Source organism: Helianthus annuus, chromosome 10 (assembly GCF_002127325.2).
Source record: "Helianthus annuus cultivar XRQ/B chromosome 10, HanXRQr2.0-SUNRISE, whole genome shotgun sequence".
Lineage (NCBI taxonomy): Eukaryota > Viridiplantae > Streptophyta > Magnoliopsida > Asterales > Asteraceae > Helianthus > Helianthus annuus.
The window spans coordinates 7,674,152-7,701,764 of record NC_035442.2 but is presented as its reverse complement, the minus strand read 5'-3'; the positions used below and the strand labels follow the sequence as shown (position 1 = coordinate 7,701,764).

Below are 27,613 nucleotides of genomic sequence, written 5' to 3'. Positions count from 1 at the left end.
AAAATGACAAACCATAGGGAGCATATCTGCTATTTACAAACTAACTGACATCTACTCGGGGACTATCCGAGTAACAAACTAACAAACCATAGAGAGCATACCTGCTATTTTCAAAAGATAAGGACTAAACGTGAAAAAAACGTGAAACCACAGAGACCATCCGGGCAATTAACTCTATATTATTTGTTTATTTTATTCTGCTTTATAATAGTTTAATGATTAACAAGTATAAGGCTATAATAATATTGTTTTTTTTTATAATTAATTTATATTTATAACCCTAAACTTTAATAGATTTATCATATGACCCTTGAACTCTAATAGTTTTTTTATAAACCACTGACGTATACTTTTAAACTTTAATAGATGAGTAAATCGCACAAAACGTCCTTTAAGTTTCACCAATCTTACTGGTTTCAGCCTTAATCTTTAAAAGTTGTCAAAACCAGCCTTTAAGATTAATTTTGTTGCCGGTTTCATCCTTTATCACTAACCCAATTACTAATACATGTTAAATGGCCTCACATGCATAGCATGTGAGGGTAAAACCGTCTTTTCATGATTGTATGTTATTAAAATCCCAATAAATTCCCAGGCCCACTCCTTCTTTTGGTTTGTTATTGAACATTAATGGTTGTATACCTTGCAAGCATGCAGTAGCAGCAAATTGGAATATGGTCAGCCATGGTCAACAGGTTATCTTAATTTATATAACATACATTTTGGTTTGTTATTGAACATTAATGGTTGTATACAGGTTGATGTACCACAAAAGTGGGTGAATCCACTGTACAAGTTGGAATCATGGAAGCATGTTTACAGTTTCAAGATATTTCCTATCAATGGCAGGACCTTATGGCCCAAATCCCATGTACCAACTACTATAACACCACCAAGTTACCACAAGCAAGTTGGAAGGCCAAAAAAAGAAAAGGAAAATGTCTGCAACTAAGATAGAAGATATGTCCAAAGGTGGAAAATTGTCAAAGAAGAATGCTTCTGTCAAATGTGGAAAGTGCAAGGGTCTTGGTCATAATAGCAGGACATGCCAGAAGGGTGCATGCTCTAGTGGTGTTAAGAAGGGTGCAGGCTTTGGTGGTGTCAAGAAGAGTACAGGCTCCGGTGGTGCCAAAATGGGTGCAAGCTCTAGTGGTGTCAAGAAGGGTGGATTCTCTGGTGGTGTAAATGGTGGAGGGGCAAAGGCAAAATCTAAGAAAAAGTCCAAATGATTATTTATGTCTGCATGGTTGTTCTTTTGGTTTAAAACACCTATGTAAACTTGGGTCATGTTTTATTGTCTTTGAAAACTATGTAGATTTGGTGACTTTTGTTATGTTATGTATTTAGGGGTAGGGGTGTGCAAAAAAAACCGAATTAACCGACAAAACCGAACCGAAGAAACCAAACCAAATAAAAAATCGGTAGGTCGGTTAATGGTCTTTTTGAAAACCGAAAGTAGCGGGTTGTTTATGGTTATCATTTTTTCCATACCTACCATAACCGAACCGAACCGAACCGACATGTAATAAATCTTTGTAGGATTTTGGACTTTTCACCGTATTTTTAATATTTGATGTTTTTTACTGAATATTTTTAGTACTTATGGGTTTTTCATATCATTTTGTGGTTTTGGTTGAATGTTTATTTGAATTTATGGAATGTATCATATCACTTTATTTGAATATTCGATAATAATTGGTATTAATATTATAGATTATATGTATTTTTAATACTATGTAATATAATAATATATACAAATATGCAATAACAATTTATTCCATGTTAAAAAAATTAAGCTACTTTAGCTAAGCTAAATACACGGTTAACCACCCATAACCGACCCGCTATAACCATCAAAACCGAATAACCATAACCACCATAACCGATCCGTTATGGTTATGGTTATCCAATAACCGACATCGCGGTTATAGTTATGGTTTTTGGTCAAAACCGACCCAAACTGGCCCATGCACACCCCTATTTAGGGGCATGTAAACTTATGTTTATGATATGCCATGTTATGACGTTGCTTAATGATTTGAGGTTACAGTTAATGCAGGGTGTTAGGGGCAGGTCATAGTTTCTGCAGTTTTTTAGGTTTAGGTTGCAGTTTCTGCAGGTTTCTAGGTGTTAAGGTTGCAGATTGTTATGGGGTTGCAGGTTGTTAGGGAATGCAGATTGTTAGGCGTTGCAAATTGTTAGGAAGCGCAGGTTGTTTAGGGGCTGTTATGATGATAAGTGTCTATTGGCAACTTTTATGTCCGCGGACACTTAAGCTTTCACTTTGTTATGTCCGCGAACACTTATGCTTTTTCACTTCGTTATGTACGCGGACACCTGTGCAATTAAATTTGTAGTCGCGACTATACAAACTTGACATAAACAACAACTGCAACAACATCAACATCAATATAATATCCAAAATACATTCACTGCCATAACATAATTCACAACTACAAAACAAAATACATCAACATCTTACTAGATTTCTTTCCACTACATAACCATTTTAACAAATACAACAGTGAAAAGCATCATCCAACTAAGAATCATGTACTTTTGCCATTTTTTGATTCAGTTCTGTTGTCTTTCAAATGTGCTTCAAGTTTCTTGTTTCTAGCATGAAGCTCCTGATTTGAATCCATGAGTTCATTGTTAGTCCTTAGTAAACCTAGAATAGTATATTGTGATTCTTCATCAGCCTTTGGTTCAGCCCATCCAATGAATGTCTTATAAATTGGTTATGCCTGTAAACAAAACATAAACTAAACATTGATTTTCAAATTATCGTGAATTTTGGGAAAACTTACTTTGAATGGACACGAGTGATACAGTCGTCCTGGGTTTCTATCTGACCGAGAAGTTCGTAATATTGCTTCCCTCGCACACAAACAATAAACATACGACATTGAAGATTAGGATTAGAATATAGGGTTTCGAAGATTAGGGTGAAGAACAAACTGAAGAAGAAGGAGGAGTGGATCTGGGAATTTATTGGGTTTTTAATAACATACAATCATGAAAAGACGGTTTTACCCTCACATGCTATGCAGGGTGAGGCCATTTAACATGTATTAGTAACTGGGTTAGTGATAAATGATGAAACCGGCAACAAAATTAATCTTAATTCTTGTTTTGGCAACTTTTAAAGATTAAGCTGAAACCAGCAAGATTGGTGAAACTTAAAGGATGTTTTGTGCAATTACTCTTAATAGATTTATCACACATAAGTTTAATAATAATTCTTTTTTCGATAAACAATTTACGTTTTGACCCCTGAATTTTAAGATAGCTATCATACGGCGCCTGAAGTTTAATAAAACTCATTATAATTAAAATTAACATTTAAGTCTAGATATATTTACTTTATCATGTTGATTGCTTATTTTTACCGCCGTTTAGATTAAAGCTTACATGGTCTATGTTAACCCTTTAATCACAAGGTAACAAATAAAATAATTTTTTACTTACCTTATTATAGTTAAAGCTAACTTTTAACTCTAGACATGTTCAATTAACCGTGTTGATTACTTATTTTAACCATCGTTTAGATTAAAGTCTGCATCATCTATGATAATTCATCGATATATCATAAACAAGTACATCCTCACCAGCAACCTCCAACGATCCTGCCACGAAGCGCGGACGCCAATTCTAGTTATTAAACAATAGAGAAGTGTTTATGATATAAGATCCTTAGAAAACCAAATTGGTCAACTGATACAAAACATTAATTATAAAGGAAAAATGTTTTTAAGATTTTTAATCACATAAGATGAGACAAAATGTTTTTATGAAGAAGATTACTATGCCCAAAGGGAAAACTGATTTATCAATGCAAACGACATCTAATACAACACCATTACTAAATACCAACAATGATTTGTTTAACTTATCACAATAGAAAAAAGATAAACTTTTTGCCAATCATCCAAAAGCCTAATTTGCTTTATTTTTTCTGTCAAATATTTGGATGAAAATGGTAAAAAATCCCAAATTTCAGGGACAATTTTGGAAAAAAAATATAGACGTTTGGATGAAAATTGCAAAAAAAAAAAAAAAAAAAAATCTCAAAAGTGAAGAGCAATATGGTACAAAAAAGTTGTTTTGGATGAAACTAGAAAACATACATAAACCGCAGGGACGATTTTGGCAATTTACTCCACTATATATGATATGAGAGTTGTGGTAGGAAATGTTGGGGAATTTTGTATACCAATGATAATTAGAGAGACGTGTAATCACTCTCATGTCAAGTTATTTATGTGGTTCACTCGAATAATTCAATCGGATACAGCTCTGAATTCGAGAAATTAAACAATATTTGTATTGATAACTCGTAATTAAACGAGGGTGTGACCAAGAACAGTCAATTCGAATCTGGGGATAATCTGCAGATAAACTGCCACTAGGCAATTATTATTAATTTTAAATTAAATTGCTTCAAAGCTGCCTTTATAAAGTTTATCCAAAAAATATGACGAATTTATAGAAAAAAAAAAACTAATTTAATTAAAATAAAATAGATCCCAATCATGGGCTCTGCTCCTTGGACCCTGCCAGGGGTACGGTCCCTTGGAACCTCCATTTGGAGCTTCGCCCGAACACTTGGAATTAAAACAATTTGAACAAGGATGCATTCCCACACCTCCTAACTTGTTTGATACATATTATAATTTCCCTTGGTCTAACTTATTCGATGCATATTACAGTTTCTTTTAGTCATCAAGTTAATTCTGATTATCCTAATAGGAAATGAGGAAATGAGGAGGTAAGTCAAGTGTATCCATGAAGAACCATATGAAATGCTTCAAGGCGTTAATCAAATTCCTCTTAATAAAGTTTACATATATCTAATTAACAATTAAATTACTATATTAATATATTATTTAAAACATGAATACACTTTGAGCTGGCAACCTTTATTTCCACTATGAATAATATACTCTCAATTACAACCCAACACTCGTTACACATCTTACACGTCTTCCCACTTTGATCCCACTCACCCTCACAAACACCAACCTTACTGTCAACTCTTTAAGACTCTAGTCAAGCTTTATGTACCCAACCGAACCTCCCTCCAAACCTATTAATATCATATCCGAACCTCTCCTTTATGCCCAAAAAGGAAATTTTTTATTACAATTATAGAAAGTTTAATTCATTAAGTTTGCTATTCTTTATTTTTTTGAATATATTTAGATGTTATATATACCAAGGATCACGTCCGTTACAGAAACACTTTATTTAAAGTAAGTGTTATAAACAATTAACAATGTATAATAGTACACTTTACTTAATTTTTAAGTTTATGTATTGTGTATAACTGTTTCTATAGTTTATAGTTTATATGCTTACAATACAATACAATAAAAAGCATAATTCATATATCTTTTTTACAATATGTATAAGAACATATATTATGTAAGGTGTATTAGGGTTGGTAATTTTAGACACAGATACGAAAATATGACACGAAATGACATAATCTTAACAGGTTCGTGTTTGACTCTTAACAGGGTTTGTGTCTTAAACAGGTTGACACGATAATATATGTTAATTTCCGTGTTGTGTTCTTGTTTACCTATTTCGTGTTCGTGTCTTAACAAGTTGTGTTTGACGCGATATGCCAACCCTAGACTCCACATACCACCTCTCGAGGGCGACTGTGGCGGAGCTTGACCAAAAGTTGCGGAGGGACAGAAAGTCATGGGACCAAAAATGTTTATCCTATCGCTATGTTTCGGGTTATATGTTCGGGTCGGGTCAAACAATAATAACTCCAAATAAAACTACATAATCTTCATTCATTCAAATGAGACGCTCTTACCCATAAAAAATGCTATATATTGTTTAACAAAAATAAAGACCAAATATTTATAATAATGCGAGATAAATGTTAAGTACCTGGATGAAGAATTACAACTCAGCCCAACGATCTTTAAGATAAATGGTAAGTACCTTTAAGATAAAAAAGAACCATCAATTTTGATTTATATATAAAGTGGTAACAAACTTTACTTAAAGTTTAGCCCGTTCACATTTTTTTAACTGAATACGAAAATATGTGTCTTAAAAGCTACGCCACTGGAGGACGAGTTTGTGTCTTAATATGTCATGTTCGTGTCTTAACAGGTCATGTTTGTGTCTTAACATGTCGTATGATATGCTTGTAAGTTTTTTTTGTTTCTTAACAGGTCGTGTTCGTGTAACCTTTTTATTATCAGGTTCTTGTTTGGAAAACTGACACGTTAAGATTTTGTGTTGTGTTCGTGTTTACTTGTTTCGTGTTCGTGACTTATCTTTTTCGTGTCTTAACAGGTCGTGTCTGACACAATATATCAGCCCTAAGTTATATATCTTTAGCATTACAAAAATTAAAATTGTATTTGAGTCATATATAATAAAAATAGGTACAAGCAGAAATTAAATTAGTTCTAACGGTTTAAAAATCATTTAAAAAGTAATAACATATCTAGACCTTTTCAAATCATTTTATCTTAAAAAATTAAATATCATCATTATCATGTTGGATGAGCTAATTTATATAACGTTCTTAATTTACCAATGAAGTTCATTTGTGGCTGATCCAGTAGATATCAAAACCTAAAACACATAACATTTGATTTTTTAAGTTATGAGACCCATATCTAATGGATACAAACGCTTAACGGACCAAATTATGTGACCTACAAGCCAAAGATAGTTTGCAAAAACAGTAAGAGTTGAACTCCATCACATAATGGCCCGGTTTTTAATTCAATAGGTTTTTCTCAATTTTCTTCATTTATATCATAAAAACGTGTTTGAATCGTTGATTTAAGTAATTTAGGTGTTTATTTAGATAGCCAACTTGATTCCCTGGCTATAAAGTTTCGTTCTCCAAAATTTGACTCAACCTTATAAATTTAGATATATCCTAAAAAAATATAAAAAAGGTTTTGATATAATTTTCATTTATATTCATCTTTTTTGCTTTATGACAATTTCTACACCTTTTGACACATTATATTATATTATAATTATAATATAATTATAAATATAAATATCTATATGAAAAACCTAAAAGTATATCTCACAGTAAAACATCTCATTCTCGTAATTATTATTTTGTAATGTTATTAATTATTATTATTAGAGTAAATTATGCTTTTATTTATTACACGAATTATGAAACGTGACCTCTAAAAATAATAATTACAGATTATGTTCAAAAATACCATATTGTGTAACATTTTATGTCCTTTTAACTTAACTGAGTTACTTATCTTGGTTAGGTTAAATCAAGGTAAGGAGAATATTGTCCTTTTACATACCACAGAGTACATAAAGTGTAATATACCTGGTTAGTCATCATTGAGGACACAAAGCGCAATTTACTCTTAAAAGCATTTTTATCTTTTAGTTAAAATTAAAAGTAAAAAAACTAAAACTTTAATTATTAATTATTGATTTATATATGTATTTGTTTTATACAAACACTTAGGTGCTGTTTGTTTTTTCTGAAAAGCTCTGTGCAGGCTATTCTGTCTGCGCCGCGCATACCACCCGCAGACATTGCCACGCACAGACTGTTTGTTTTTCCGAATACGTTTCATTAAAAAACGTCTATACGAGCTCTTCTTGGTGCACCACCTTCTAAGGTATGTAGATGGTTAAACATCACTCATCACCACCACCCATCACCACCAACCCACCACCACAGTTCATCACCACCGTCCACCACTACCACCACCACCGTCCACCACTACCACCACCACCGTCCATCACCCCCACTGTCCACCACCCACTACCGTCCATCACCACCACTACCCACCACCACCGTCTACCACCATCACCGTCCACTACCCACTACCACCGTCTACCACCATCACCGTCCAGCACCACCACCATCCAGCACCACCACCGTCTGTACACCATCACCAGTTTATTTTAGAAGTCTGCGTACGTTAAAAAACAAACAACCTTCTTCTTGCAAAATGCAGAGGTTTGGTATACCTTTTCTTATACAGATGTCTGCAGATGTGATCCACAGTTTGCAAACATTTTACCTCTTAAAAAATAAACAACACCTTATAAAAACTAAGTCGTATTCAATTTATTTTAGTTAATTGTTTAAAAAATCCTAAATTTTAAATAATTAATTGAATTAATTATTTTTAGTATTAAACCTAATCAAATTATTATTTAATTATTTATAGGAATTAGAGTCATATTTTATAAATATTTTTTATAAACGGGATACGACTTAGATTTCATAAGTGTCTATATATGAAATAATAACAATAAATAATTAAACTTTTAGTTTTTTATTTTTAGCATTAACTAATTTATAGGAATTTGAGTCATATTTTCCAAATATTTTTATAAACCGAATACGATTTAATTTTTATAAATGTTTATATAAAATTATAGGGGAATGTTCAAATGAAAACCAATAGTTATCGTGAAAACTCGAAAACTAACTAAAAAAGTCAAAAAAAACATACCAATTTTTTTTTTGCATACCAATTTTCGCCACTTTTTATATATAAAAAAAATTTTCAAATTTTTTTTTGTAGTGCACATGTGTAATAATACACATGTGTAGTAGAAATTTTTTTATATAAAAAAACCTGCGATTTTTATAAAAAAAATTTATGTGTGTTTTTTAGGCTTTTTTTTAGTGAGTTTTCGCGATAAAAGCAGGGGCATACCCACCCTAAGCCAAGGGTGGGCGGGCGCACCCCATGAAAAAATATTTTTTAGTGTTATTTTTCACCGAAAATCTCTACCGCACCCTTTAGAATTTTTCACTCGCACCCCTTGAAAATTTTCAACCGCCCCACTTAGAAAAAAAAATTATTAACCACTTATTCACTTAACTATTTAATCCAATCAAAGCCCATCTGCAATCAATTTTTATTAACACAAGCCCAAACCCAACCTAAATAAATTTGAACTAAATAAAATAACCCAAACTCATCCACCCATTCCATTTCCAAATCTCGCCCCCCAAAAAACTCCCAGCGACTGGACGCCACTGCTCACGACCTGGTGGCTTTTTTTACCGGAAGAACCAAAATTTTGGTTGGATCGACCCATATTACGTCAGAATTCCAATATAGAACTAGTATGGTTTATTTATTTATTTATTTATTTATTTATTTTGTTTTATGTGATGATTAGGAGAAAATATAGATGTGTAAGAGTTTAATCGTTTTATATTTTTTTTATTTTTTTGTTGTTCTAGACTTGTAGTTAAATGATTTTGTTGTTTTATTTATAGCTTTGCTTGTTTAAATGATTAGTTACAAGTAATCAACATTTAATATTAGGGCTTGAATGTTTAAAAATATAATTGAAAGTTATGGCCTATGGTTGAACATGATTGTTTATTTTGTTTAAGTATTTAGTGTTGTTTTATGAAGTTATGGAGCAAACTATATGTGTTAGGAACAATGAGTAAGAATGTAATGAACTTATGCCGTGTTTAGTATCTTTAGATGATATTTTGGATATATTTAAAAAAAAACCCTGTAGGGCACAATTTTAAATACGTTTGTAGTTTGTAATTTGTAATAACGTTTGACATGTTTTGATGATTTATAAATTTTAATTAGATGTTCTTTTGTCTTACATGATCCGACTCGACCCACTATGAACCGATATTTTTATACAGCTAGAGTCCTAAAATCTTTGAAAATATTCCGCACCCCCAGGAAAAATTTTCTGGGTCCGCCACTGGATAAAAGTGGTTTTCATTTGAACCATACCCTAAAACTATGTATATATGAAATGGGGACCGCTAAAATGAAAACCACCGCCAGTTGTAAGAACTGCGCGAACCACTTTTTAGCCATTGGATCAAGATGATGGAAGGATGAGATTAAAAGTATTTAAAAATAATATAAAGTAGTTTTTGTCTTATTATGTCTTTAATATTTTAATTGAAAAGGGAATTTAAGTAAAATTATTTTTTTTGTCTTTTTATATATATTATATTTAATTGCCTTTTTGTCCTATTCATTAATTACTTTTTATTACTTTTATTTTTTAAACATAATTTCTTTATTAAAAACATTTTTAAATTCAGTTTTTTTTAAAAGATTTTTATACTTTTTACAATTTAAGTTTTACGTTAAACTTTTTACGCTTTACGTTTTTTTGACGTGCCGTTTTTAACGCCGTTTTTTAACGCACCGTTTTTTACGCGGCGTTTTTCTAACGCGGAGTTTTTTTAAGACGTCGTTTTTTCTAAATCTGCGTTTTTTTAACGCGTCGTTTTTCCGAAGTTTTTTAACGCGCCGTTTTTCCGAAGTTTTTTAACGCGCCTTTTTTACGCGTTTTTACGAGCCGTTTTCTCAAGCGTCGTTTTTTTAAAACGCGCCGTTTCTCCACGTTTTTTAACGCGCCGATTTTTTACACGCCGTCTTAAACGCGCCGTTTTTTTCACTTTTTTTGACGCGCCTCTTTTGTACACTTTTTACGTTTTACGTTAAAAATTTTAAACTTTTTACGTTTTACGTAAAAGTTTTTACGTTTTACGTTAAAATTTTTACGTTTTACGTTAAACTTTTTACGTTTTGCGTTTTACGTAAAACTTTTTACGTTTTACGTTTTACGTTTTACGTTAAAAAGTTTACGTTTTACGTTTTACGTTTTAAAAACTTTACGTTTTACGGTTTACGTTAAAAAGTTTACGTTGAACGTTTTACTTTAAAAAATTACGTTTTACGTTTAAAAACTTTACGTTTTACGTTGTACGTTAAAAAATTTACGTTTTACATTTTACGTTTTACGTTTATATGTTTTACGCCAAAAAAATTACAGGTTAAAAAAAACTTTTTACGCCAAACAAAAAACTTTTTACGGGTTTTACCAAGCTGTCTCAGATAAGATGAAAACTTATCATCATGGACGACTGAAAAAAAAAAACAAAAACTAAACAACAAGAACCAAAAAACCATCCGTGGGTCTAGAAAAAAAACGGGTTTTGGCTCAAAGTTTCCGCTAATCATGGCTGCAAAATGTGGGGTTGCAGGTTCAAAAACCTACCCTCTGCCATCATTGCCACGCCATCGTCATCAATTGTCGGAAAAAATGTTTTTCGTTCTATCACTACCAACTCAACCCCACTCGAAAGGTTTCGAATCTATAACATTCCAGTAAACAAACAAATTAAACTCAAATTAACTATCTAGAACACAGCGGGGACAATCAGAAAAATCAACCGCAAAAATCAAAATTCATCTACTAACCTCAGTTCACCGGGGCATCATCGGTGATAAAAAAGTCACCTCCGCCTCCGCCGGCACCACCGGAGATGAAACAAAGATCACCGGACACTGTCGGCGCCCTCGGGACCACCGACATCGGGACCACTGGCACAAATGTTCAACATCCGTGTGCAGCTAATTCGGATCTTAAACTCGGAATAGATTCGTAAATCTCAAAACAGTGAACAAACAGAACAGTTAACACCAAACAGAACAATGAACACCAAACAAAACAATGAACACCTTGAACCGATGACCACCGGCACCGTCTCCCCACCAACCACCTGCCCCACCACCGGCTTCCGAACACACCACCTGCCCCACCACCTTCTCCCCACAAACCACCGGTCACCCACCTCTGCCACACACCACCAAAAAACCCCCCACCACCACCAACCCTAACGCCACTACCACCAACACCGTCGCCCACCTCTACCCCACACCACCACCATCACCGATCTCTGCCTACCACCACCACCAGATTTCCGGTGGTGAACAAGGAGAGAGAGATCTGAGAAAACATCTGAATTCCGGTAAGTGAGCAAGGAGAGAGAGGGATCTGATCGGCGGTTGAGAGAGAATGAAAAATGAACAGAGCAAAGACGGGGGTGGGGCTGTGGCGGATGAGAGCGGCGATGGGGTTTCTGTGGTGGAGGAGACGGTGGGTGACCGAGAGCTTAAAAGGAAGTTGCAGGTTTGATTTTGAATAAGGGGTTCAACCACCACTCTTCTCTCTCATGAAGATGAAGGTGGAGTTTTGAAAAAATGAAGAAGACATAGGTTTTTAAAAAGGAAGAGAGAGAGATTGTGAGCATTAAATAAAGAGAGAGAGTGTATGAATTAAATGAAGAGAGAGTGTGAGATTAGACATTTGGGGTAAATGACCAAACTACCATTTTCGTTGGCAAAATATGATTGGTGGAGAGTGTTCTCATGGTTCTTACAACTGGAGGTGGTTTTCATTTTAGCGGCTCCCTATATGAAATTATAATAAATAATTAAAATTTATATATATAAAATTTCTAGGAATTGAAGTCATATTTTATAAATAAATATTTAAAAACATGACTCAAATTAATATTTACCTTTTTCCTCATGACAAAGTTTACACACTTAGGGTCTGTTTGGTATGGGGTAATGGAATAGACGAAGGAATGGAATGGAAGAGATAATGGAATGGACGGGGGAATGCAATGGATCATTACAATTCCATTTCTTGTTTGGTTACCATGTGTGAATGGAATGAATTATTATTGTGTATTGTTCGGTAGGCAAGAAAAACGGAGTAATAAAATCAGCGGTGAGTGGTGGTGGTGGTGGTGGTCGGTGGTGGTGATTGTGGGTGATTATAGGTGGCGGTGGTGGGTGTCGGCGACGGCGATGGGTGGTGGTGGTGGTGGCGAGTGGCGATGCGACGGTAACGACGAGTGGTGGTGGCAGCAAGGTGGTCGTTAGTGGTGGGTGGCAGCAGTGGTTGCGGTTGGTGGCGGCGATGACGGTTGGTGGTGGTGGTGGTGGCGTCGACGATGGCGGTGGGCGGCGGCGGCGAGTGGCGTTGGCGGTTGGTCGCAGCTGTGGGTGATAACGGTGGCGAGTGGGTGGTGGCGGTGGCGGTGGCTGTCGGGGTAAGGTGGTGGCGGGTGGCGGCGGTGGCTGTCGGGGTGAGGTGGTGGCGGGTGGCGGCGATGGCGTCGGTGGTGGTGGTGGGTTGTGACGAAGGTTGTGGTGTTGTTGATCAATGGTGCAGGAGGGGATGGAATGGAAAAAAAACATAGGAGGTGGAAGGAATGATTTTGAGGGAATGGAATGCTTTTTGTAATGGGTGATTCAATTCCATTGACAAACCAAACATCCTTTTCTTCATTCTCTCGTAATCATCCATTCCATTCCATCTCTCATTCCTGCATACCAAATACTACCTTAAAATTATTTTCCAACAATTCCCCACCTATATCTATTTGAAAAACATACAATAAAAATATCATTCTCACAATTATTATTTTGTAATAAATGTTATTTAACATTTAATAATTATTATTATTACGACATGAACTTCGCTACATAAATACCTAACCGAACCTTCGCTTTCCAACCAAACCTGAGGTCCGGGTTCCGTCGTCCTCGACCTTTTTACATTTTCTTCTCATTTTAAAGCCACTTTCTCAGGTCGATTCATGTCTCGTTATTTTCTATAATACTATTTAACAACAACTAACCCTAATCTTCATCAATTTTCTGCTCAATTCTTCATCTTCTTCACTTGATCGCACCGGTTTTCTTCAATTGCACGCAATCGTATTGCCGATTGAACTTCAATTTCACTTCAATTGCGTTTTTACGGTATTTGAGTTGAAATTCACGAGTTAGGTATCGTAATTCGGAAGTATTTCGATGTTTCTAGCAGCAGAGTGTACGGAATTTCGTAAGTTTTTTGTTTATAAGTTGAGTATTACTGTCTTTGTTATTCGTTTTCGTTGAATTTTGCTAACTTGCGCGGTGAGTTTTGCTAATTTTCGCCGTGTGGCTTGCAATGCAGGATTTGATGAATATATATGGAATTGATTATGATTATGATTTAGTTGATATTTTGATTGTAATTTAGATTTGATTGATACTATATATCATTAATTAATTAATTAATTATGATTTTGTTTATGAATTTGTAGAGATTATCAAAAGGAAGAACGTTGATTCAGCTTTATAATCTCGAGTTTTGATTCGATTATGGCGCAGAATTGGGAAGCTGATAAGATGTATGCATCGTTTCGGTTTTGTGTTTTTGTTATTTATTTTAAGCTGTTACTCATACATGAAGTTTTGCTAGTGATTTTGGTTGTTAAATCCTATGAACTTGTTTTGTTGATCAGGACATTGTCTATGTAGTTAATATCCCGATATATCAACCGATATATCACTCGGTTATCGGTCACCTGCCGAGATAGCAGTACAAAATATTGGTCAGAATATCCGTACCGATAATATCAGCGATATTGTCCGGTATTGTCCGATATTTGACCAATATAGGACCGATATTTGATCGATAAATCACCGATTTCCCGATATCAGTACTATTCTTCTTATTTCTACCGTTCATTTTTCTTCTTATTGCTGCTATTAGTGGTTTAAGTCATAATTGTTAGTTGTTAGTGTTAAAGTTTAGTGTTTTAAGTCTTAGTCAGTTCTTATTGTTAGTGTTAAATTGCTATATATATAAATTTAGCATGATATTAAAATTACCGATATCCCACCGCGATAACCGATATCTCAAATATCGGTCCTTGACCGATATCCAATATTTTACCGCATTAACTACTTAGGACATTGTATATTTTTAACATCATTAGACTAAATTCTAGTTCATATATAGCTTAGTTTCGTGATCTTAACTTCGGTGAATTCGGAAGCTTTTACTTGGTTTATGTTCTTTTTGACTGTTCAAGGGATATGTTATTATCTCCATTTTTCCTCATCGTACGATTGGATTATTTCCGATTCTGTAACTTTAGACTAGTAGTTTTCTGATGTAGGAGCGTATATCACGGTTGAATTATAAATGTCATTATTTAGTATTTATCTTTTACTATTTGTTATATCCCTTGGGTTTTTAAATACTATAAGTAGGGTTGAGTTGAAAACGTTTTAGTAGTTGATTGTTTATGAATAAACCTTTGAGGTTTTCGTTATCTTTTTGAATCTTTGAGTAACTTGGCCATTTGATTGTGTCAATTCACATTAGATTCTTTTGTAGGTCCAAGTGTTTGGCTTTTAGTTGTGTTTTAGATGTTAGTGTATCTGCCAATTTTGTACTAACAAGGAGTGATATCTTATCGATTATGAATTTGAGAACCAACATTTGTTTGGAACGTCGAAATGTCGAATTTAGGCTATCTAGCTTCTTTTGGGTTGGAGAGCACTATTACTATCGTAATTGCGACACGGATCATATATCATATGTTAGAACACTTTGCACACAGGCTTCGACAGCATTTTTGTCGAAATGTGATCAAAAGCTTAACAATAACCTTCATGAACACCCATTCCGAATTATTTGAAAAAAATATTGTTTGTTCATGTCACTACTAGAAAACCTGATATGCTTCCTACGCCATTTTCCGTCGGGAATGCGCAGGAAACAGTCGTTTCCGACGGATTTCCCAAGTGCCTGATAGAAATGTACTATATTTGGGATAAAAAGTTATTGATCTTGTCAATATATGGTAATTTTTGTTTGATTTAGCTTTTACCGTATTCCTTTTTGCTAGGCTGGATGTTTACATCCATGATTATTTGTTGAAACGGAAGATGCACACATCTGCAAAAGCTTTCATGACTGAAGGAAAGGTTGCTACCGATCCTGTAGGTATGTTGTTCTCATTGCTAAATATGTGCATCCGATATAGATCTACATTATGCCAAATTTGGTCGATAGTCTCCGAAATTGGTTTATTCTTTATATACATGATGCATGCAATGTAAAATATATCATATTAGTTGCGTATTAATTTCACAGCTATCGACGCTCCTGGTGGATTTCTGTTGGAATGGTGGTCTGTCTTCTGGGATATATTTATTGCAAGGACAAACGATAAACATTCTGAGGCTGCTGCATCATATATAGGGGTCTCTCTCTCTCTGTTATTTTTTGTTGGTTTTAACTAGGGGTGAGCAGAAAACCGAACCGTAACCAAAATAACCGAACCGAAACAAAACCCGACAGTTTGGTTTTCGGATTTTTAATAACCGAAAATTTCGGTTCTTTTTTCAGATAACCATTTTCAATAACTGAAAAAACTGAACCGAACCGATAAGTTAAAAGAGTAGGCCCAATCCATATATTTTTATATTTAAGTTTAAGTTGTTTTAGTGTTTAACCCATGCTCGTATAAATTATTAATTTTATTCTTGAATGTTTAGTATTTATAATAAAAAGAGTTAATTGCTCGGATGGTCCCCGGGGTTTAACGTTTTTTTCACGTTTAGTCCCCATCTTTTGAAAATAGCAGGTATGCTCCCTATGGTTTGTTATTTTGTTACTCGGATAGTCCCCTGAGTAGATGTCCGTTAGTTTGGAAATAGCAGGTATGCTCCCTATGGTTTGCATTTTGTTACTCGGATAGTCCCCTAAGTAAATGTCAGGGGACTATCTGAGTAACAAAATGACAAACCATGGGGAGCATACCTGCTATTTTCGAAAGGTGGGGACTAAACGTGAAAAAATGTGAAACCACAGGGACCATCCGGGCAATTAACTCGAATAAAAACATTAACGTGTTTATCTATAATTGAAATGATGTATCTATTGCCTATAAGAAATAACAATTTTTTATATAAAAATTAAATGATCTTCAAAGTGTTATAAAAGAAAATGTCGTATTAAAAACTTTGGAGAAACATAAAATAGATTAGAAGGTTAGGTTTCTGTGAACAATATTAATTAAAAAGGTTAAAAATAATAACTTTATTGTAAGCATCTAAGAAATATTCTTAAATTTTGGATTATACTTTTTATTTTTGAATCTTACGTAATTCTGTTCCAAAAAACCGAAACCGAACGGTTTTCAAAAAGCGAAAACCTAACATTTCGGTTACGGTTCTACCAGAAAACCGAACCGAACCGTGCACACCCCTAGTTTTAACTTTTACATTGTCACTACTCACTTGTGAGTTATTACCCTTAATATGATTTTAATTTTTGTTCTTTTTTTCTTTTTGAAATCAATGCCAGACGCAACAAATGAAAGCGAAAGAGCATCAACAACAGATGCAAATGCAGCAGATGCATTTAATGCAGCAAAGAAACGCTCACCTACAAAGGAGGGATCCTAATCATCTGCCACTTGGCGGCAATGTAAACGCTATGAATACCGACGGAATGATGGGAAAGCCATCTGTTAGTACAATAGGTGTGAAAATGCAAGATGAACCCATGAAACAGTCTCAATCTATGGTTTCAGACACCCTTTTAAAGTCAACCACTAATCATCAAGGGTATATCGACAGCCATCTGTTAGTTTACCTGCATAGGATGATTGGATCTTCATGTTTCTGTTTTTTTTTTTGTTGTTGATTCAGCCTGTTGATACCTGGAAATACTCCAAATGCGTCTTCAACTCTACCGCAAATTCAAGGGAGGCCTCAGTTGAATACGGTATATGTCTTATGTATTCTGAATCCTCCTTTATACGTTTTGCTTATTCTACATGTTCCGTTTTTTTTGGCTCATGAGCTTCTACAAATCATAGGAAATTAAACAAGAAGTTAACATGGATAGCACACAGAAATCGTTGCCTACAAATCCTTCATCGATTTATGGACAGGCAATTTTGCAGTCAAAGTCTGGACTTGGTGGTGGTGGTAAATTTTCTGCACACACATAAAATTACTGCAAGTTAATTAGTTATTCACATCTATCTGGATGTATGGTTCTGGGAAATCTTATAAATAGATGCAGCAATTTTCATACGTTTAGTTATGAATAGGTTGTTTCGGGTTGTGTTTTTAGCTTGAACGGGTTGGAAGTCCCCCAAAAATTAATGTTAGTTAATATGACCCCCCAAAATCGGTTATTTAAAGATTTATAATATTATTGTCGAGTAAAATGTCATTTTCGTCCCTGAGGTTTGGCCACTTTTGCGACTTTCGTCTGAAGGTTTGTTTTTTCGTATCTGGATCCAAAAGGTTTGAAATCTTGCGATTTTCATCCGACTCGTTAACTCCATCCATTTTTTAACGTTAAATGAGGGGCATTTCTGTCTTTTAGACATTTTTTACTAAAATAAAAAAACACTATAAGAATCAAGATCCACCTATGTTGACTTTCTCCCCACCCAAACCCTTTAATCATCACAAAAATGTCTAAAAAGACGAAAATACCCCTGACTCAACGTTAAAAAATGGATGGATTTAACGAGTTGGATGATAATGGCAAGATTTCAAACCTTTTGGATCCAGATGCGAAAAAACAAACCTTTGGACGAAAGTCGCAAAACTAGCCAAACCTCTGGGACGAAAATGGCATTTTACTCTTTATAATATTATTGTAATAACATTTTTTTGTTGTAATAATTATGAACACATTCATCATTTATAATTTATATATATATTGGACAAAAAAGTGTTAGCAAGTCAATCCAACCCCGAACTTTTCGCTCAGTAGTGTTATGTATGTACGTTTCGTATAGAATTTTTTAGGTATATACGTTTTCGACCCCCCGGTTTTATAATTTTTTTTACATATATAGAATTTTTAGGTCCGGTGACTTTCGACCCCCTGGTGGAAATTTTCAAGCTTCGCCACTGACTGGCACATCTCAACCTTGCTAAAAAATGACTGATTTCAACCCAGACCTGTTTTGACTTTTGACCTGTTAAGACTTAAGACGTTTATTCTGATTGTTATTTCTTAATTTCGGATGAATGATTGTGAACAAACAACAATCAACAGCATAAAAACTCAACTCTTTATTCTATGATATAAATGGATTTTTATTTTTATTATCTCCATCCCCATCATTTCAGGATTGAATCAAGGTGTTACTGCTCTTCCATTAAAGGGTTGGCCTCTAACTGTAAGACAACATGGTTTTTGTTTCTTCTGTGTTATGTTATAATTTGATTTTAAGGTATTTTGATGATTGGTGTAAATGTGCTTCACAGGGTATCGACAATTTACGGCCCAATATGGGTTTGCAAGTACAAAAGCCCAATATGCAGAATCAAAATCAGTTCTATTTGGCATCACAGCAGCAACATGCCTTGACACAAGCCCAGGCCCAAGGTAATCTAGGAGCTTCACCAAATTATGGGCTTGTTGGATTGCCTAGAGGCAATCTAAGTATGAAAGATGGTCAAACCACAAGAAATGATGGATCCCCTGGTCAAATGAATTCACCCCAGGTTAAGATTTTCTATTTATGATCTATATTATATTATATTATATATACATTATATTATATTATATATACATACAAAGAGAAGTTACGTCTACAGAACTTTCCTTTTATTGGTTGATTTTTTTTTTACTTTTTTTTGGTGTCATTTTGTCTTTGTTGGTGTACCTTCATCTCTCAACTTTCAACATTAATACTTACAACCCCTCAACTTTCTAAAGAGACTCTGTAATGCGGTTTTACGTGCTAATTATTATATACTTGTCTATATTAATTCAAGTTGATTAATGTTTCGGCGTGAACTTTTTAGAAATGAGTCGGGTCAAATATAATACGATTTCGTGCTTATTTTCATGTATGTTTTCTGTTGGTTTACGTTTTTTTTTATAGAAATGAGACGGGTGAAATATCATAGTTATTAAAGGCACTAGGCGCACTCAACGCGCATAGGCCTCGCCTGGGGCCTAGGCGCAAAAAAGCGAGGGCTTGAGAAAAATAAAGCGCTCAACGAAAAAAAATTAAAAATATTTTATGTATTAGAAAATTAACATTATTCTTCAAATAAAATAAACTAAAGATATTATATATTATTTACCAAAAGTTATAAAATATTTAGTACCAAAAGTTATAAAATATTAGTGTATCGGCGTAGAAAAGTAGTTTTCATTAGTGTATCGCCGTATAAAAGCTATAAAAATATTTTATGTATTAGAAAATTAACATTATTCTTCAAATAACATTATTCTTCATCTATTTAGTACCAAAAGTTATAAAATATTAGTGTATCGGCGTAGAAAAGTAGTTTTCATTAGATAAAAGTAGTAATCAAGGTGGAATTTTGTCAGAATTTAGAGAATTTGGCTGGAAACTCTCCGGATCTAGGAGTCTCGTCGGAATTTGCGCCTAAACCATTACCTGAAGACTTAAAGCGCAATTGCCTTGACTTAAGGCGCAATTGTCTCGCCTCGCCTGGAAATTGGGCCTAGGCGCAAAAGGCGATGGCTTTTAACAACTATGTGAAATATAATACGTTTTCATGCTTATTTTTATGTACGTTTTCAGTGTGTCTACGTTTTGAAATAAATTTTGTTTGAATATGAGTAGGGTCAAGTATAATGCGTTTTCATTAGACGGTATAAATTCGAGTTACTTTACGTTTCGACACCGTCGTACCATTCTTTAACTTAAAAAAACATTGTTTTCTTATGTGCTTATTTTTACGCACGTGTCGGTATATATTAAAGCTGGTTTAGGTTTCGACGTAAATTTCTTTCGCAAATAAGTCAGGTCAAATATAATACGTTTTCAGTTGGTCTACTTTTTGACGTAAATTTTGTTCAAAAACGAGTTGGGTCAAAACTCAAATATAATATGTTTTCATTAGACGGTATAAATTCGAGTTACTTTACGTTTTGATGCTGCCGCAACACAATCATAAATGAACATGCTTCAGTTAGTGCTGTGTCGAGAATAAATAAAGATGGATATTTTGTATAACAGACAAAGATGCCTCAAATGCAACAATCAACGTCTCAACAGCAGGACCAGCTGCAGCAACAGGTTATGCTTATAGATAAATTCTAATTACAAAATTGATAAAGTCTGGTTTTATTTTTTATATTTTTTGATGTTTTATATTTTTTTTTTCAAGCAGACTAACAGAAAAAGAAAACAACATTCTTCTTCTGGGCCCGCCAATAGTACCGGCACCGGGAATACAGCTGGTCCATCACCAAGCTCCCCAGCATCAACATATACACCCGGTGATGGAATAACCACCGCTAGCAGCCTGCAGCATGTGAACAGTGTACCAAAAAGCATGATGATATATGGTTCAGAGGGGACCGGTGGGCTTGCGTCGTCAACTAACCAGCTGGTATGGTTGTCAAATGGGGTGGGCCGGGTTGGGTTGATTCGCTAACACTTATTTGTCCATTTATACCTTCTTAATATATAAAGAATATGCCAATTATATTTAGAAAAAAAGGGCAAATATCATAAAAAAAAACACTCTACTTTTTTGTTTTTCCAACACAAGTCACTCCACAATTTTTTGTATATAGAAAACACTATACTTTCTGTTTTTTCTCGCAAAAGTCACTCAACAATTTTTTACATATAAAAGTCATTCCACATGTCAATTTGGAACAAATTTGTGATTTTTTTTTTGTTTTAAATTTTAAATAACCTGCAATAAAGTTTTTTTAATAAATTCCATCTTTGCCCCACATATTACATTTTTTTTTTGTTTTAAATTTTAAATAACCTTCAATAAAGTTTTTCTTTAATAAATTCCTTCTTTGCACCAAATATTACAAAACCATTGCACATCAGTGAAGCCAACTTTTATTTACAATATTCAACTTTTTAACTCAAAGCCGAATAAGGTGTAAATGATTTAAAAGAGGATACACTTACATATAATATTTAAACTTAAAACTTTTAAATTCAGAAAATATTGATTATTGTAAAAACCATAGTTAGTTATATTGATCTGTTTGATTTACGAAGGTCGAAACAAATCAATTTCATCTTCAAATTTTAGATAAATTTTTATATGTTCTAACAATATAATTTACAACTGGTGCAAGAAAATAAAGACTGTTAACGTAGAATTTGGAACTTAGCGCGTGTCTGCACACGTGTTTTTTTTTGTGTCATACGTAATACGTTGCTTATATAATTTTCTATTCTTAAAAAAGGAAAATTGGTATTTAATAAACCAACCTTTGCCCAGTTGGTAAATAATAATCCAACCTACAGAATTGGTATATAATAATTCTACCTATCAATATGTTGGTACTCAATGAACCTCCGTTAGTTTTTTTTAACTGAAGTTAGTTTTTAAGTTTTATTTATTACACAAACAGTCCCTGTAGTTGTAATTTACTAGTTTTAACTATGAGTTAATAGCCAAAATGGTCCCTGAGGTTAATAGCCACAGCACCGCCACCGCCACCACCACCACCACCACCACCACCGCCGCCACCACCACCGCCACAGCACCGCCACCATCACCACCACCACCACCACCACCACCGCCACCACCACCACCACCACCACCACCATCGCCGCCACCACCACCACCACCATCGCCACAGCACCGCCACCACCACCACCGCACCGCCACCACCACCATCTCTGACTTTGATCATCGACGCCTAAGGGGTTTGAATTCAGATGCAGCAACAGACGATGACTGACCAAAAACATCACAGATCCAACAAAGTATAGTGTTTTTTATGTGCAAAAAATTGTACTTGTAGAGTGACTTTTATGAGAAAACAACTGAAAGTATTAGTGTTTTTTATGATATATGCCCTTGGAAAAACACAATGTTTACAATGAATCAATGATAATCTGAATCATTAAAAAACAACCATTTAGGATGACATTGAGCATTTTGGGGACGTTACTCTGGATGATAATGTGGAATCTTTTCTGCAACAAGAAGGAGGAAACGAAAGAGAACTTTATGGTACTATGAAGCAGACGCGTACGGAGCACAAGACAGAGACTTCTAAAGGTATTTAACTAATCTCATCTGATTTACAAATCGAAATTTCTAATCATGCCCGGTTATAACTAATATGTTTTATAACAGGTTTTTCTTTTGCGGAAGTTGGTTGTATACGCACCGGAAAGAAAGTCTTGTGCTGTCATTTTTCTTCCGATGGGAAGCTGCTTGCTAGTGCTGGCCATGACAAAAAGGTAAACTGCAATATAATTTGTATGTGTGTGTGTATATATATATGACATTAAGTGAAGTTTAATTATTAGTTGCTATTTACAGGCAGTTTTGTGGAATATGGATACCTTGCAAACCGAGAGCACACCCGAAGAACACCAATATTTAATTACTGATATTCGGTTCAGACCAAAATCAACTCAGTTTGGAACTGCGTCTCTTGATCAATCTGTACGAATATGGGATGCAGCTAATGTAAGATATCTTTCTTTATACGAATATGGAACATTAACTGAATCAACGCAATCATAGCTGAAATGGGTTGAAATTGCCACATCAGTTTCGATGGTTTTACTCATCGTTATTAAAGGCGTTAGACGCACCCAAGGCGCATAGGCCTCGCCTGGGGCCTAGGCGCAAGGCGCAAAAAAGCGTGGGCCTGAGGAAAAAAAAGCGCACAGCAAAAAAAATTAAAATATTTTTGTATGAATAGAAAATTAATACTATTCTTCAAATAAAATAAACTAAAGCTATTATATAACATTTAATACTGTCTATTTAGAACCAAAATTTATAAAATGCTAGTTTATTAGTGTAGATAAGTAGTTTCATTAGATAAAAGTAGAAATCTAGCTGTAATCTTGCCGGAATTTAGAGAATTTGGCCGGAATCTGCGCATGAACCATCACATGGAGAATTAAAGCGCAATTGCCTTGACTTAAGGCGCAATTACCTCGCCTCGCTAAGAAATTGGGCCTAGGCGCAAGAGGCGATGGCTTTTAACAACTATGGTTTTACTAATGGGTTACGTACTCTGTTTCAGCCAAGCTATTGTCTGCATGCACATACTACACACACTTCACATGTTATGTCACTAGATTTTCATCCCAAGAAGACGGATCTCTTTTGCTTCTGTGATAATGAAAATGAAATTCGCTACTGGAATATCAACCCCTTCCAGTGCACTCGTGTTTCTAAGGTTGGTCACACATATCTATATCTATTTTGAACTGTAAATTTTCCCATATGAGGTTTTATATTGAAGCACATTTATGTTTCTGAGTGTAGCAGGGTGGTAGTGCACAAGTAAGATTCCAGCCCGTAAGCGGACAATTACTTGCAGCTGCATCAGATAAAATTGTATCCATCTTTGATGTTGAGAGTGATAGACAAACTCATTCCTTTCAGGTATATGTTCCAAGTTAAATATTATGCCTGGTTTTATGTATATATGCCCCAGTCTAGGGCCGCAAACGAACCGAACAAACACGAACAAGACCTTGTTTGTGTTCACTTGTTAAGAAAATATATTTGTTCACGAACACTTACCACACTTACCGAACAATTGTTCGTGATCGTTTGTTGAGGACCTGAACGTGTTCGTGTTTGTTTGTTAATTTTTGGCAACGAACGCAAACGAACATTCGTAAACACAAACTAATGTTCATGAACACAAATGGAAACAAACGAACACAAACAAGCGTTCTTGAACGTAATATGTAATACACTGATACATATTAAATATTTTATTTTTTCGGAATTTTGAAGTACTTAAATAAAATATAAAACTAAAAACACTAATGAACTAGTTTTTCAGAATTTTGAAGTACTTAAATAAAATATAAAACGAACGTTCATAAATGCATGGACATGGCCTCTGTTCATGTTTGTTCATTTAACTAAACGAACGGAATTTCTTGTCCGTGTGCGTTCGTTTAATAAACGAACGAACACAAACGAACTTCCAGCCGAACTGTTCGCCAACCGCTCGGTTCATTTGCAGCCCTATGTCCCACTTACTTGTGAATGAGTCAATTTTGGTTGTGTTTAATGGGTCAGATGGGTCAAAATCAGAATGTAGCTATAACTAGAACCGATCAAATGGTCTATCTTAAATGTGCACAATCGTCCAACTCAAATCAAGTAAAAGATTTTGGATTATTATTCCATAAATATTGTTTCCTTCAATTAAAAAATTAACACTTTAAAAAAATCTAAAAAATGGTGACAAAGGTGTTTGTGGGTTGATCCTACCTGGCACATCTTGTTGCTTCTAGTTTTACATTTCGAGGATATATTAAATTTTAATACAAAATTTGACCCTTTACTGGGTTCTCAGGAGCATATGGGAAATGTTAATTACCTATGTTGGAACTCGAATGGGGATTATTTGGCTTCGGTAAGCAAAGACAGTGTGAGAGTGTGGTCAGTCGGGTCCGGAGAGTGCATTCATGAGCTCAGTTCCAACGGAAACCAGTTCTATTCTTGTGTTTTCCATCCAAGTTATCCTGCTCTTTTAGTCGTCGGTGGAATGCGAGTAAGTAGTTCTTTTTATTAAATATTTTTAAGTATGTTTTTGACGAACCATCGTGTTTTTTTTCTTCTTTCTGGTAATTCTTTGAATGTGTGACGACTAGTCTTTGGAGCTATGGAACATGGCTGAAAACAAGAGCATGACGGTTGCAGCTCATGACGACATAATTGCTGCTTTGGCACAGTCTTCTGTTACAGGAATGGTTGCCTCAGCGAGCCACGACAGTTCTATTAAGTTATGGAAATAATCATATATAATATATATATGATATACCATAACATGAAGGTATGAAATATTAAGCCTTATAAGATGGATATGGTTATACGAGTGTAGCTGATCGATATTATCGACTACAATATATACATATATATATATATATGGTCTTGGCGTCAAAGTTGTTAGGAGTAGATTTTGTCTCCGGTCAAATGTACTTGTCACCGTGATCTACCGAGTTAACTCATGATCAGGTTATAATATTTGATAGTTTTTCTTTTTCGTTGGATACATGGTGTTTATGTTTTACTTTAAAGTGCGACCCTTTTTAGTTTTTACTAACACGACACCTTTTTATTCACTCCCAATCCCATCATTCACGGAATATTGTGGGATAATGTTGTTGATTATAAAAGAGTTACAATACAAGGTTAATGAAGCATAAATAAATAAAAGAAGCATGATATGGATCAGAATCGTGTTTATTGTCACTTAACAATAACTCTAGCAACATCGAAATTCCTTAGCAAAACTCATTCAAAATCTCGGTTGTTGCTAATAATTGGTATTTCAGCAACAACTTAATTACTGTTTGATTGTATAAGTTGTTGCTGATGCACACTTGCCAATGATGCACATTTAGGGGCTGTTTGGTAACTTTTGTGCAAGTAAGTGCTGAGCCAGTAAGAGGTCTGATCGAGTAAGCGATTTTGAACCATAGGGGTGAGCAAAATAACCGTCATAACCGATAACCGAAAAGACCCAAGCTAAGTCCTAACAGTAATAACACCCCTATTTATTTCAAAATTTTCTTGGTTAATTAACCGAAAATAACCGAAACTGAACCATAACCGATTATCCGTAACCGATGTTTGGTTATGGACTTATGGTTAAGAAAATGTCCTAACTGTAGTTAGAGGTTATGGTTAATGGTAAAAACCGAACCAAACCGACCCATGCACACCCCTACTGAACCAATAAGAGTACGACATGTGGTGGTTGGTGGGGGAGGAAGTGGTGGTGGGTCGAGCAGGTGTTGTGTGAGTGGTTGGGTGAGGGTTATGAACACGGGTGAAGGGACAAGGTGGGTAAAATTTTTATGTAACATTAGTTTGAAACTTAAAGGTAAAAGACTTTATGCCTCATTAAGAGGTGTCCCGGTGAAACAAACACACTTAATGCTTACTTATTCAGAGGTAGCCTCTTAATGAAGTCATTAAAAGGCTTCCAAACAGTCCTCTTACTACTGTTTTTTTTTGAAAGGCCAACTTCATTCACAAGGCATGATCGAAAACCCGGGTAGCCAAAGACACTACACAAACCAACTTACATAAATTAGTTACACCAATCCTGCAAGCTAACACCTATATATTTAGATCAATTCTTAAACCAAAGAAAACTAAGCGCTATTATGTTTATCATGATCTCTTCAACCTTCACATCTTTATTAGCAAACCTTTTGTCGTTCCTTGCAATCCATATACACCAACATGCCACTATCACAATACCTTGAATCGTCATCTTCTTTGCCTCGCTGCTACCTACATCCTCATAGAAACTCAAAATATCCTTAATGGAGAAGGTGTAAAGCGGACCCATCCTATGCCACGATCCGATACTTTGCCAAAACACAAGTGCGAATAGACAACCAGTGAAAAGATGAAGCACCAATTCGGCCCCAATGTCACAGAATACACACATCTGATACCGTTGGTACTGGTTCAAAGCAATTTAATGCTTTAATTGGGAGTCTAAGCAATACCTCACTTGTGCGGGCTCGAAAATTTTGGCCCATCAACCATGTCAAGGAATTACCTCCAAAACTCTTCCATTTTCTAACGCTCAATACAAGTATTTTTGTTATTTTGAAAAAAAGTAATTAAAGTTCTCGTTTGTTACACGGCTTGTATAAAGAAAATACTTCTTATAATTGGAATTACATTCCATGATCTTAAAGGACGACAATTATGGGCCATACAATATCACATATCCACATAAGAGATGCGTCCGTCGAGTTAGTTTTCGATGAAAACATCTTTACAGAGCTGCGTGATAAGGACATACATTTTTGGTTTCGGTATGATCTTACGGAAGATCTACCCTACCTTAAGAAGTTAAGACTCGGAATATTTTTTTTTTATGTTTTTATTATTTTTTATATATAACTAACGACATATATTAACTTGTTAAGTAAACATGTAATTGGATTTAAGGCTTAAAAGAAAAAAGATTGAAAGGAAACGGATTA

At 34.7% G+C, this 27,613-nt stretch overlaps 1 protein-coding gene across 2 annotated transcripts; it reads left to right on the top strand.

The window, feature by feature from the left end:
- Positions 1-13,356: 13,356 nt before the first annotated feature.
- LOC110883921 (transcriptional corepressor LEUNIG_HOMOLOG) lies at positions 13,357-25,681 on the top strand. 2 transcript variants are annotated; one of them, XM_022131581.2, is made up of 18 exons: positions 13,357-13,683; positions 13,928-14,014; positions 15,524-15,621; positions 15,772-15,881; positions 16,987-17,249; positions 17,334-17,409; positions 17,504-17,615; positions 18,780-18,829; positions 18,918-19,157; positions 20,651-20,710; positions 20,805-21,026; positions 22,538-22,676; positions 22,755-22,861; positions 22,944-23,093; positions 23,662-23,817; positions 23,907-24,026; positions 24,958-25,155; positions 25,256-25,681. In XM_022131581.2, exons 2-18 carry the CDS (start codon positions 13,986-13,988, stop codon positions 25,397-25,399), a joined length of 2,274 nt encoding a protein of 757 aa, XP_021987273.1. In that variant the 5' UTR covers positions 13,357-13,683; positions 13,928-13,985; the 3' UTR covers positions 25,400-25,681. The 2 variants fall into 2 exon arrangements, with proteins under 2 accessions (XP_021987273.1, XP_021987274.1); XM_022131582.2 differs by having other exon boundaries at positions 13,365-13,683; positions 23,910-24,026.
- The last annotated feature ends 1,932 nt before the right edge of the window (positions 25,682-27,613 follow it).